The 14,635-nt window shown below is 41.2% G+C and overlaps 1 protein-coding gene across 4 annotated transcripts in view; it reads right to left on the reverse strand.

The window, feature by feature from the left end:
* Nucleotides 1-868: 868 nt before the first annotated feature.
* Nucleotides 869-14,635, reverse strand: part of ankib1a (ankyrin repeat and IBR domain containing 1a) — a 125,710-nt gene continuing 111,943 nt past the window's right edge. For all 4 annotated transcript variants that reach the window (XM_072253705.1, XM_072253706.1, XM_072253703.1 and 1 more), the window contains one exon: nt 869-2,873. In XM_072253705.1, the coding sequence (XP_072109806.1) occupies nt 2,151-2,873 (723 nt within the window). In that variant the 3' untranslated portion in view covers nt 869-2,150. The remainder of the gene's footprint in view (nt 2,874-14,635) is intronic.

Here is a 14,635-nt window from a genome sequence, read left to right on the forward strand (position 1 = left end):
ATTAATTTACAATTGTGTTGATCAAACCTCCATTCATTTCCATGATATTACATTTGAACCAAAGAAAATTATACTCGAGGATAAGGAGTAAATATAGGAAATGCAGTTTTCACTGAAACCCAATAGCATAAGAACTGAATTTTATCATTCGGCCTCAGAGGAAGAACTGCAATATTTAAAACAGAACTAGAGGAGCTTGAGGAAACAAAACTTAAAACATAACTTCACAAATTCAGGTGAATGACCCTACTAGCAAGTTAATTAATTTGCTGACTTCAATTTAAATCAATACGTCCAATCAGTTTCGCACAGTTTAACTGTTAGTTTTAAAAGACACTTTGCATTGGTCAAACATCTAAATATTGTATCCTTATATAAAGTGGGAATGTATTAAGTACAGTACTATGAAAGTGCAAATAGCAACAATTCTTTTGAAGATAATTCAAGGTTAATAGTTGGCTTTAGTATTATAAAATTCGCAGTTCCTTAAAAATATTTCTGATTTTTTTTCCCGATTTTCAAATTAATCCAAGAGATTTAAAACTTGTAACTGAAAAGATAGTTTTGAATCTGAATGATTCATGACCATGCATAGCCAACAATACACAGAATGGACCATGGTTTAAATTCCACAAATTAAACAATGGTTTTACATAACGAAAACCCCACAGAACTACTAACTTCATATACAACACTCTTACATAGCTCAACTTTGCAATACATATTCAATGCCATGTAATATATATCCTTTTTATTTCCAATATCAAACCAAAATTACTTCAATGCAACACTACTTTGTCAGACAGTGACTCAGTAAAAAGTCAGTTAAGTAAAACATTCCAAACTTAAACCACTTACAAATCTTGGGCTTTACATTGTTTATATTTATTAAACTCCAAATTTCAAAAACTGAATGAAATTATTCGAGTTTGATAAAAGCAACTTGATGATTTAGACTAGTATGATGCTTTTAAGGGTAAAAACTTTTATAATAAAAATTAGCACAATTAGGTTCTTTTTCCAGACAATGACTGTGTACTTGGAAAAAGTTTGATTATATTATTATACAACCAAATTTTTTAAATGCTGTGAAATTTACTACAAAATTCCACAGAAACATATCCAATATTCAATGCAAAACTCTCATCCCAAAATGCAAATGGCAACAATTATATGATAAATTAATTTAGGGTCATGTGCATTGGTTTGATCTTAATTCTGATGATCTGAAAATGTGGCAACCAACCATGTAGGTAAGGCAAGGCACAATGATAGACTGAGTAGGCAGACATTTGAAGTGATCGTTGTGGCTTTCATATGATTTTTACCTTTTTGCCTACAAGGGATGGCTTTGCATTTAACAAATTTTAGGCCTACATTTCAAGTCTTTTTCAAGACAAAGTGGCACTGACAGTACATTTAATTCAATACTTTTCTTCTCCCCCCTGCACTTCCCCAGATGAAAAGACTCCAATTGAATTTACAGTAAAGTGGGGAGTTTAAAAAAGAGTACTCTGTTAATCTCCATTTCTGATTCCTTTAAATAAATGACTTGAAAGCAGCAACCACTTAACAAATCAAAGCGCAAGCCACGCCTCTGCAGCAACCATGCTACTTTGACTTCCAATTTGCATCTACTTCCACAAAAAGAGGACACTTCCAGTCGATGGCTCCAAAGATCAGTTCTGGCCAGTGCAGGCACAAGTGGAATACAATGGATTAAACTGGTTTCAACTGGTTAAGTTTTGGCACCACAATTCACTTGTAATAGGCAGTGCTTACTTTCCTTTTACAGTCAACTTAGAAGTATTCCAACAGACTCCCCTTTAGAACAATTCTCGATGCCTATGACGTCGGATAAGACAGCCTCCCTGTTTTTATACCATCAGCAATTTTACTATAGATCCTTTAATTACCAGTTGGTATAATTAAAAGATAAACAAGGATCTAAAAGAATTAAGCTTTTCATTGAAAATTCAGGAACCAATGTGGGATTAACTAGCTGAGATATTCTTTGGAGGACTCAAAACTTTTCTCTATCATTGACAGGTGCTTCAGCACTCCTATACTATGTGCCAGCCTAGGTTCATGCTGATCTAAGCAACAGGGACACAATGAAAGTGACTCCATGAGTAATCTACTTGTTGCAGTTATACTAAATGAATTTGTTCTTCCCATTCATTTGAAGAGTTATTCTGCTGGGAGTCATCATCCAAGAGTATTCTACTCCTGCTGTCACTCACACCCGATGATTCTGGTTCCGATTTGGTAGCATCAGTACTTTCCAAAGAGTAGGCTTCATCAACTTGGGGTCCTCTACCTTCATTCATGACTGCAGCTTCAAATAATGCATGGTCCTCATGAAGGCTCTGTAACATCTCAATTCTGCCTGATGCTTGTTCCTCTCCACCAAGTTGCTGTGTATTAATGTCAGTTTCTGAAGATGCCGAAGGAATTAATGCAATGCTCTGTGGATTCATATCATGGAACCAGGCCATGATATTACCAAGAAGATTTACATTCATTGCAGGGTCTGTGTCTGTGGGATCAGTACCTTCAGGAGATGAGAAGTATCTAGTATGTACATCAAAGGAGCTACTAAATCTATTGGGGTAGGGATCATTGTTTACATTAAGTCTCATCAGGTTGTTATCCAAATCCATTAACTGAGAATTGCTCAGAGCTCTTGCACTATCCATGCCTCTCTGAGCTGTATCAAGCCTTGAAGGTAAGGAAGTACCAATGGCCCCTAAAGATGGTTCATTGTTAAGGAATTCTTGAGGCTCACCACCTACAGCAAGGGCAGATTCTTGCAGGGAAAGCTGGATAGCTAGCAGGATATTTGGATCTTCATCATCAAGAGAGCTCAAAGCCTAATAAAGAAAGCAAAAACATATTATTACTACTTGTAGATTTCATTAACAAATTTCATTATATATATATAATGATAAATATACACATGTAAATATACACACACATATGCAGATTAAAATCCATTGAAGCCAATATAGCAGAATTTAATTCATGAAATGTAGAATGGCTCATAATGTTGGGTTGACCAATATAAACCTACTTTATGATCAATCTAACCCCTCCCTCCTAGAGAGCACACAACCCATTTTTCTTACATCGTCATGCCTATAGGAGTCTTTTATCAGCCTCTACCACCAGCCTGGCAGTGCATTTCACACACCATAACTCTATGTAAAAACCGACCTCCAGCACCATCCCTAAACTTTTCTCTACTTACCTTAAGTGTGTTCTCTGGTATTGGCCAGTGCTGCCCTTGGAAAAAAGGTACTGGATGTCCACTCAAACTTCCGCCTCTCATTATCTTATACAATTCCAAGATACTTTTCATTCTCTGTCACTCCAAAGAGAAAAGCACTAGCTCACTCAATCTTTCCTCATAAGACATGGACTCTAATTCATGCTGGTATATCTCCTCTGCACTGTCTCTAAAGCTTCCATATTCTTCATATAATGAGGTGACCAGAACTGAACACTGTATTCTAAGTGTGGTTTAAACAGAGTTTTATAGAGGTGAACATTATGCCACAACTCTTGAACTCAATTCTCAACTAATGAAGGCCAGCCAATCATACACTTTCTAAGCCACGCTATCAACCTTGCATAGCAACTTTAATAGATCTATGGACTTGAACCCACGATCCCTCTATGTTCCTCCACACTACTAAGAATCCTGCCATTAACCTTGTGCTCCACCTTCAAGTTCAGTCTTCCAAAGTGTATCACTTCAGTTTTCTGGACCGAACTCCATCTGCCACTTCTCTGCCCAACTCTGCATCCTGTATATATCCTGTTGTAATCTCTAATAACCTTCGACAACCACAACTCTTCCAACATTTGTGTCATTTGCAAACTAACCAACTTCTCCACTTCCTCATCCATAAAAATCACTAACGGCAGGGGTCCCAGAACAGATCTCTATGATTCAGCAGTATGGCCTCTCGTCTAGTCAGTCTGTCCACATTTTGTGTCAGGAATCCTTCCTGAACACATCTAACAAATTCTGTCCCATTTACGAGGAGCCAATTAATATTCGGGAAGTTGCAGTAACCAATGACAACTTATTTTTGCACCTTTCCAAAATATGCAAACTTATCTGCTTTCAGTGTCCTGGTGGTTACTGTGAGTCCTATAGAAAACTCCCAGTGATTGCTCCCTTCCTGCTTCTGACTTCCACCCACACTAAGCAGATGATCCCTCCACAACATCCTCCCTTTCTGCAGTTACAATACTATCCTCGATTAGCAATTCCACTCACCCACTTGTTTTACCTCCATCCCTGTCCCATTTGAAACATTCAAACCCCAGAACATCAAGCAGCCAATCTGGCCCTTGTGACAATCAAGCCTCGGTAATGGCCACAGCATTGCAATATAGTACCCAACCTGCAGCAGCACAAACTTTAAACACAATTTGCACAACTGGTTTAGAGATACAGGTACACAATTCAAAGGTACAAAAATATTAAAGTACACTGAAAAGGAAGAAATAGGGAAAACATTTTGGCAACAGTCAGAACCTGAGTATCCTTCAGTGAGTGACTTGTCATGTGATACCCCATAAACTGCAGCTGAGGCCTCTGTCGGTCAGAGTTGACCATGGATATTGCATCCTAGCTGTCTAGATATGTGAGCCTGAGCAGTATGATACAGAGAGCAAACTGTTGCCTAAGTAGCAAGCCACCCTCTCCGCACAACTGATGAACCCAAAGGAGTGGCAGAGACCAATACAGTTCAGTACCAGCAGCATTGCACAAGTTGCCAGTCAGCATTGAACTCAATGTAAGACAGCCTTAAGAGACTCCAGCTCCGGATTTTTCCCTTGGATTTGCTCTCGAAGCCTTCCCTACAAATGGATATAGCCGCAAGTCAGTGGAGGTTTGAGATCAGAGTTTTCCTTCTCCCAGATGAGCTGCCAACCATGGCTGACGAGCTCTATCTGCCTGAAGTGACTGGTTTTAAGGTGCCAGTAACCCGCTTTTGCCCCTTCTCCTGTTAGTAGAAACAGTTCTACCATAGTTGGCCCCATCTACAAAACAGAGTATAATAGAATTCTCCACTTGCTTGGATGAACATTTTCTACAGTACAGGAAAACAAACATCCAGGAACAAAGCAGGCCACTTTACCTGTGTCTCACCATTGGTGTTCCGTGACTGCAGTTTACACTGTCTGCCAAATACACTGAAGTTACTTGCCCAAGTAACCACTACAGCAGCTTCCTAATCACGGAACACAACCACCTGCATGTTCCTGCCACGCAATAAACTATTCTTAATTGGAAACATATTCACAAACATACGAAAGTCTGCAGATGCTGGAAATCCAAAGCAACACACAGAAACTGGAGGAACTCAGCAGGTCAGACAGCATCTATGGAAAAGAGTAAACAGTCAACATGTTCGGCCAAGACCCTTCTTCAGGACTGGGAAGGAAGGGGGAAGATGCTGGAATAAGAAGGTGGGGGGAGGGGAAGGAAGAGAGCTAGGTGATGGGTGAAGCCAGCTGGGTGGGAAAGGTAAAGGCTGGAGAGGAAGGAATCTGACAGGAGAGGAGACAGACAATAGGAGGAAGAGGAGGGGGAGGGCACCGGAGGGAAGAGGTAAAAGATCAGGGGGATGGGGGGGGTGGAATTTGTCTCCTATCAGATTCTCCTCTCCTGTCCTATCAGATTCTTTCTTCTCTAGTCCTTGACTTGTCTCACCCACCTGGCTTCACCTATCACCTTCCAGGTAGCCTCTTTTCCCTTCCCCCACTTTTTCATTCTGGCATCTTCCCCATTCCTTCTCAGAAGAAGGGTATTGGCCTGAAACGACATCTTATTACTGTTTTCCATAGATGTTGCCTGACCTGCAAAGTTCCTCTAGCATTTTGTGTATGTTGCTTCAGAAAAATATTGCCATCTTTTATTGTCTCATGACCTAACTCCCAAAACATCTTTCTAATAGCACTCTGGAGTAAGCTTACAAGGGTTTAAAGTGATGATTTACTACTACCTTAATGGCAGTTAGAGGCAAGTACTAAATTTTGGCTGCACCACTGATGCCCCACATAAAAAGTATAAATGCTTAAAGGGTAGGGTGGTTAAGTGTTACACATTTGAGTCATGGAGAAGTACAACATAGAAACAGGCCCTTTGGCCCAACAGGTCCATGCCAAAACCATTTAAGCTGCCTACGATCTCCACTGGGACCACAGCCTTCCATGTACCTATCCAAACTTCTCTTAAATGTTGAAATCGAGCTCACATGTACCATTTCTGTTGGCAGCTCATTCCACACTTTCACGACCCTGAGTGATGAAGTTTCCCCTCATGTTCTCCTTAAACTTCTCACCTTTCACCCTTAACCCATGACCTCTGGTTGTAGTCTCACCCAACCCTAATGGAAAAAGCCTGCTTGCTTTTACCCTATCTAAACCCCTCATAATTTTGTATTACTCAAGGTTAGTTCACTTCCAGGCATTGACTTTTAATGCCCTTTGTTTTATTTCAGTTTAAAAAAAAAGATATTTCCTCCTTCTACCTGTACATGTTTGACTTGCAGTATTGTTTTGCAGGAATAACTTAAAATTTTCATTTCCATTGGAAACACAAGAGACTGCAAATGCTGAATGTGGAGCAATGCAAAATGTTGATCAAGTACTGTCAAGAACTGAACTTGTCATTACCTTCACAGCAAATATCCAACTTAGATTGGCTATCAGGGAGATATTGTACATAATGTGTACATTTAGTGACATGCTTTATTTATTTTGTAAAAATACTGCATCTCAACTTATACTGTATACCTCATTGCAGAGAATAAACAGGAGTTACTGTCATGTGTCAAACAAATAAAAAATCCCAGCTCATTGAGGAATAAATAAGAACTTAAAAAGCCTCCATACCAAATATTAACTTGATAGTGAATCTGAACGCATTTTAACTTCATTGCTGGCACTGGGTATTCATATACATGGCAAGAATTGAACACATTCATAAATGATTCTTATGTCATCTCTTGCTGAAAGTAATACTATACAGAATGGAGATATTAGAAAAAGTACACCCCATCCTCGTTATATGCGTCTTCAGACAATTATGCGAGGAACCTATTTCTACCAGTGTCTCTTTATATGCGTCCAAAACTCTCAGTTATGCGAGGAGCACTGCTTTCCCGCCAATACAAGTCACATGCTCACACCTCACTGTTGGGATGAGAAACACCACTTTCCCGCCAATACAAGTCAGGTGTGCTCGCCTCGCAATCTCACTCCCACCAATTTCGCATTGGTTTTGGCAAAGTGTGGATGGGCGATCTTGCGCTCTTAATCTTCTGTTGGTTTTACCTACGGTGCAGTGATTTTGTGCTTGAAATATTTAACTATGCCTCCTAAGCGTCCTAAGTCATGTCCTGGGCCATCAGCCGAGCGGCAGAGAACCGCTTTAACACTTGAAAAAAAGTTGGAATTTATAAACAGCGCGGCATCAGCTGAAGATAACACAGCTCCGGGACGCTACTGCCAGGAACAGAATCTTGCCCTTAACGTTCTTTTGTCGCTTGACAATGCGCCAGCCCATCCTAAACATTTGGACAGCATTCATCCTAACATAACAGGGCCGAGATGGCCTGTTTCCATGCTGTAATTGTTATATGGTTATATGGTTATAACAGTGCATGCCCTGCCGCCTAACACAACATCGCTGATTCAACCACTCGACCAAGGTGTGATCCACATTCAAGGTGTACGTATTTTTTTTTACGGCGAAATATCTCTCAGATGCTGCAAGCAACAGACGATTTTGAAAATCCCGGGAATTTACCAATGGTGAGGGAATGGTGGAAGTCGGAACACTTGGCACAAATGGCGATGGACATGGACCCAAGTTTAGAACAGAGTCAGCATTTCAGTTGTTCCCTGCCGTCAACCTTTCTTCTCTACGAGCAAATTTATGCTGAAAAACAAAATGCTGCCAAGCAAACAATCCTCACCACTTTCTTCAGATCGGTGTCATTTCCTCCTGCTGGCAGTTCTAAGAGTTCTGTACGTCTTCCTTCAACCCTTGCTGTGCTTGATATGATCCTGATGACCACAACCATCCACCTTAACCATGTAAAGCTGCCCGACACCACAACAACCACCATCTCCCGGAGCGAACACATCTGCCACTGTTGCTGAGTACTGTACATCCTGGTATGTTAACTTTCTATAATTACATTGAATATTACCTTAAATTGATGAAATATAATACAAATGTCTTGTGGTAATTCTTTTGTGTTGTATTGGTATGAAAATGTGAATAAATTACAGATAAAACATATTTAGGAAGCCCTCTGGAACGCATCCCTATTTTCTCCAATTAAATAATTATTCACATTATGTGATTTCACATTATGCGTCAACTTCGAGGAACGTATCCCCCGCATATAACAAGGATAGAGTGTATTGCTAATCTTCAGTTTACAGCTCTACACCATTAGTTTCTGTTATAGTAGTAACAAATTACAGGTTTGAAATTATTTAATTCAGATGAAACACTGCAGGCATTGTGGGCCAAAGGGCCTGTTCCAGAGTTGTGCTTTTTATCTCTGAAACGCCTGATCTCAAACACTGTTGTAAAACGTTAAATTCTTTAAAAAACTAGACTATGCAAGTATCCTTTTCTTCTTAATGTTCCTCATATGTAACAAAATCTTTGAAAACAGAATAATCTGTGGTCGAGTCTAAGGCTACGTCCACACTACGCCAGATAATTTTGAAAATGCCTGTTTCGAGTAAAAACGACAGGCGTCCACACTAAGCGTTTTTCAAAATATCTCTGTCCACATTAGACGGATATTTGGGTGAATCTCCTCCTACTGGGCATGCGCAGGATACACAGAAAACAAGCGAAGAGGAAATGGTATACTTGGTGCGCGTTTGTCCAGTTACAGAGTAAAAAAACTTAAAAGGAATTGCTGTTGGCTCTCGCGCAGGAGGACAAATACTGGAGTGTATGGACGCAACCGACAGGGAGTTCACGGACAGTATGACCCGGCTGACGACGAACATTGAAAAACTGATAAACTCTGTTGCGTTAATAAAGCACTTTGTTAAATGTATAAAACATGTCTTCATCCGTGTTATCTTGTATTTCCATACAATGTTACATTAGGCTGTTACACATCTGTTGTCAGAGAAGTACTTGCATAAATAGGTGAACCACCTTCATACAAGCAAGGACAGAAAACAGGGCAGAGTGAGTATACTTATTTATTCAGTAAGCTATGGGTCAAAGTATTTGGTGATTACATTTCTAACTCCTCTGGCTTCAGTCTCGTTGCCGTCTGTTCTGAAATTGCTAGGTTATATGGGGGGTTGCGGTCAAGAAAACAATGAAATGCTGCGCTGTGGCTATCTGTTCCGGCACGTCATGACAGCGTTTTTAAATAGTCAAAAAAGCTCACTTTACAATTTAACTCTCATGCCATTCACACCAACTGCGCATTATAACAGCCATACGGCAGTACTTGTGCAGTACCAAGCAGAAGCAGAAAAAGCATTGTTGTTGTGGTGGTGTCATGACAGCGTTTTTAAATATCTATTTTCAGATTTATTCACTCAGGAGACCGTTTCTGAAAATCTCCGTTTTCGGGGGATGAAAACGCCGCTTTAGTGTGGACGGAGGGTCAAAACGAAGAGAGAAAGCTTCGTTTTCAAAATTATCCGGCATAGTGTGGACGTAGCCTAAAATGCTATATAGCCATTGAAATGGTATATATTTTGATGTATATACAATTAGACCATCAGCAACCAGTTTGCACACAAGTAACATAATCAAGGATGTGATCATGACCACATAATCTATTTAGGTGTTGTTGATGAAGGATTCCATAGTTCTTTGATACCATAGAACCATAGAACACTACAGCTCAGAAAACAGGCCATTCGGCCCTTCTAGTCTGTGCTGAAACATTATTCTGCTAGTCCCATTGACCTGCATTCAGTCCACAACCCTCCAGACCTCTCCCATCCATGTACCTATTCAATTTATTCCTATAACTTAAGAGTGAGCCCGCACTTACCATATCAGATGGCAGCTCGTTCCACACTCCCACCACTCTGAGTGAAGAAGTTCCCCCTAAACCTTTCACCCTAAAGCCATGTCCTCTCATATTTATCTCTCTTAATCTAAGTGGAAAGAGCCTATCCATTTACTCTGTCTGGTCCTGAAAAACATTGTCTTGTTTTTACTGTGTACTGTACCAGCAGTTATGGTCAAAATGACAATAAAAAGTGACTTGACTTAACTATACCACTCATAATTTTGTAAACCTCCATCAAATCTCCCCTCATTCTTCTACGCTCCAAGGAACAAAGTCCTAACCTGTTCAATCTTTCCCTGTAACTCAACTCCTGAAGACCCGGCAACACCTCCTAGTAAATCTTCTCTGCATTCTTTCAATCTTACTGATATCCTTCCTAGAGTTAGGTGACCAGAACTGTACACAATACTCCAAATTTGGCCTCAACAATGTCTTATACAACCTTCCCATAACATCCCAACTCCTATACTCAATACTTTGAATTTATGAATGCCGGGATGCCAAAAAGCCTTCTTTACAACCCTATTTACCTGTGATGCCACTTTCAGGGAATTATATATCTGAATCCCCAGATCTCTTTGTTCCTCCACACTCCTCAGTGCTCTACCATTTACTGTGTATGTCCTACCTTGATTTGTCCTTCCAAAATGCAACACCTCACATTTGTCTGCATTAAATTCCATCTTCCATTTTCTGGCCCATTTTTCCAGTTGGTCCAGATCCCTCTGCAAGCTTTGAAAGCCTTCCTCGCTGTCCACAACGCCTCCAATCTCAGTGTCATCAGCAAACTTGCTGATCCAATTTACCACATTATTATCTAGATCATTGATATAGATAACAAACAACAATGGTCCCAGCACAGGTCCTTGAGGCACAGGCCCTTGAGTCACAGGCCTCCAGCCTGATAAGCAATCATCCACTACCACTCTCTGTCTTCTCCAACACAGCCAATTTTGAATCCAGTTTACAAACTCTCCATGGATACCTAGTGTCTGAACCTTCTGAAATAACCTCCCATGTGGGACCTTGTCAAAGGCCTTACTAAAGTCCATGTAGACAACATCCACAGCCTTTCCTTCATCTACTTTCCTGGTAACCTCCTCGAAAAACTCTACAAGATTCATTAAACACGATCTACCACGCACAAAGCCATGCTGACTATCCTTAATCAGCGAGCCTTTTTTAAACAACGGAACAACATGAGCTACTGTTGGGGGGGATGACGTACCTGGGACTAGCTGCAGTAGCCGGATCTCTGGCACTGAGTCTGGCTCTGCAGTGCAGAAGGCAGGGGGGAAAAAGAGGAGAGCGGTAGTGATAGGGGACTCGATAGTTAGAGGTGCAGATAGGAGGTTCTGTGGTCATGACAGAGAATCCAGGATGGTTTGTTGCCTCCCAGGTGCCAGGGTCAAGGATGTCTCTGATCGATTGCATGACATTCTGAAGTGGGAGGGTGACCAGCCAAATGTCGTGGTGCACATAGGCACCAATGACATAGCAAGGAAGAGTGAAGAGGTCCTGGACAGTGAGTATAGAGAGCTTGGTAGGAAGTAAAAAAGCAGGACCTCAAAGGTGGTAATCTCAGGATTGCTACCTGTGCTAGGTGCCAGTGAGGGTAGGAATAGGATGCTCTGGAGGAGGAACAAGTGGCTGAGGAACTGGTGTAGGGGGCAGGGTTTCAGATTTCAGGATCATTGGGACCTCTTCTGGGGCAGGTGGGACCTGTACAAGAGAGACGGGTTACACTTGAACCACAGGGGGACCAATATCCTTTCAGGGAGGTTTGTTGGTGCTACTGGGGAGGCTTTAAACTAGGTTTGCAGGGGGATGGGAACCAGAGTGCCAGAGCTGACAGTGTGGCTGGGGTGAAAATAAATGATATTCAAAGTTTAAGCAAATCCGCTGATAGAAAGGTTGTGAGTGGTGGTAAAAATCTTCTGAGCTGTATATATTTCAATGCTAGGAGTTTTGCGGGGAAGGCGGATGAGTTGAGGGCGTGGATTGACACGTGGAATTATGACGTTGTAGCAATTAGTGAAACTTGGCTACAGGAGGGGCAGGAATGGCAGCTTAATATTCCAGGGTTCCGATGTTTCAGATGTGATCGAGGCAGAGGAATGAAAGGTGGGGGAGTAGAATTGCTTGTTAGGGAAAATATTAAGCAGTGCTCAGGCAGGACAGATTAGAGGGCTTGTCTACTGAGTCCTTATGAGTGGAGCTGAGAAACAGGAAAGGTATGGCCACATTAGTGGGATTGTATTACAGACCACCCAATAGTCAACGAGACTTGGAAGAGCAAATCTGCAGAGAGTTAGCAGACAACTGCAGGAAACATAAAGTTGTGGTGGTAGGGGATTTTAATTTTCCATACATTGATTGGGACTCCCATACTGTTAGGGGTCTAGATGGTTTAGAGTTTGTAAAATGTGTTCAGGAAAGTTTTCTAAATCAGTATATAGAGGGACCAACTAGAGGGGATGCAATATTGGATCTCCTGTTAGGAAACGAATTAGGGCAAGTGACGGAAGTCTGTGTAGGGGAGCACTTTGGTTCCAGTGATCATAACGCCATTAGTTTCAATTTGATCATGGACAAGGATAGATCTGGTCCTAGGGTTGAGGTTCTGAACTGGAAGAAGGCCAAATTTGAAGAAATGAGAAAGGATCTAAAAAGCGTGGATTGGGATAGGTTGTTCTCTGGCAAAGATGTGATTGGTAGGTAGGAAGCCTTCAAAGGGGAAATTTTGAGAGTGCAGAGTTTGTATGTTCCTGTCAGGATTAAAGGCAAATTGAATAGGAATAAGGAACCTTGGTTCTCAAGGGATATTGCAACTCTGATAAAGAAGAAGAAGGAGTTGTATGAAATGTATAGGAAACAGGGGGTAAATCAGGTGCTTGAGGAGTATAAGAAGTGCAAGAAAATACTTAAGAAAGAAATCAGGAGGGCAAAAAGAAGACATGAGGTTGCCTTGGCAGTCAAAGTGAAGGATAATCCAAAGAGCTTTTACAAGTATATTAAGAGCAAAAGGATTGTAAGGGATAAAATTGGTCCTCTTGAAGATCACAGTGGTCAGCTTTGTGTGGAACCAAAGGAAATGGGGGAGATCTTAAATAGGTTTCTTGTGTCTGTATTTACTAAGGAAGCTGGCATGAAATCTATGGAATTGAGGGAATCAAGTAGTGAGATCATGGCAACTGTACAGATTGAAAAGGAGGAGGTGCTTGCTGTCTTGAGGAAAATTAAAGTGGATAAATCCCCGGGACCTGACTGGGTGTTCCCTCGGACCTTGAAGGAGACTAGTGTTGAAATTGCGGAGGCCCTGGCAGAAATATTTAAAATGTCGCTGTCTACGGGTGAAGTGCCGGAGGATTGGAGAGTGGCTCATGTTGTTCTGTTGTTTAAAAAAGGATCGAAAAGTAATCCAGGAAATTATAGGCTGGTGAGTTTAACGTCAGTAGTAGGTAAGTTATTGGAGGGAGTACTAAGAGACAGAATCTACAAGCATTTGGATAGACAGGGGCTTATTAGGGAGAGTCAACATGGCTTTGTGCATGGTAGGTCATGTTTGACCAATCTGTTGGAGTTTTTCGAGGAGGTTACCAGGAAAGTGAATGAAGGGAAGGCAGTGGATATTGTCTACATGGACTTCAGTAAGGCTTTTGACAAGGTCCCGCATGGGAGGTTAGTTAGGAAAATTCAGTCGCTAGGTATACATGGAGAGGTGGTAAATTGGATTGGACATTGGCTTGATGGAAGAAGCCAGAGAGTGGTGGTAGAAAATTGCTTCTCTGAGTAGAGGCCTGTGACTAGTGGTGTGCCACAGGGATCAGTGCTGGGTCCATTGTTATTTGTCATCTATATCAATGATTTGGATGACAATGTTGGAAATTGGATCAGCAAGTTTGCTGATGATACAAAGATTGGAGGTGTAGTAGACAGTGAGGAAGGTTTTCAGAGCCTGCAGAGGGACTTGGACCAGCTGGAAAAATGGGCTGAAAAATGGCAGATGGAGTTTAATACTGACAAGTGTGAGGTATTGCACGTTGGAAGGACAAACCAACGTAGAACATACAGGGTTAATGGTAAGGCACTGAGGAGTGCAGTGGAACAGAGGGATCTGGGAATACAGATACAAAATTCCCTAAAAGTGGCATCACAGGTAGATAGGGTTGTAAAGAGAGCTTTTGGTACATTGGCCTTTATTAATCGTAGTATTGAGTATAAGAGCTGGAATGTTATGATGAGGTTATATAAGGCATTGGTGAGGCCGAATCTGGAGTATTGTGTTCAGTTTTGGTCACCAAATTACAGGAAGGCTATAAATAAGGTTGAAAGAGTGCAGAGAAGGTTTACAAGGATGTTGCCGGGACTTGAGAAACTCAGTTACAGAGAAAGGTTGAATAGGTTAGGACTTTATTCCCTGGAGCGTAGAAGAATGAGGGGAGATTTGATAGAGGTATATAAAATTATGATGGGTATAGATAGAGTGAATGCAAGCAGGCTTTTTCCACTGAGGCAAGGGGAGAAAAAAACCAGAGGAC

This window comes from Mobula birostris, chromosome 3 (assembly GCF_030028105.1).
Source record: "Mobula birostris isolate sMobBir1 chromosome 3, sMobBir1.hap1, whole genome shotgun sequence".
Classification (NCBI taxonomy): domain Eukaryota; kingdom Metazoa; phylum Chordata; class Chondrichthyes; order Myliobatiformes; family Myliobatidae; genus Mobula; species Mobula birostris.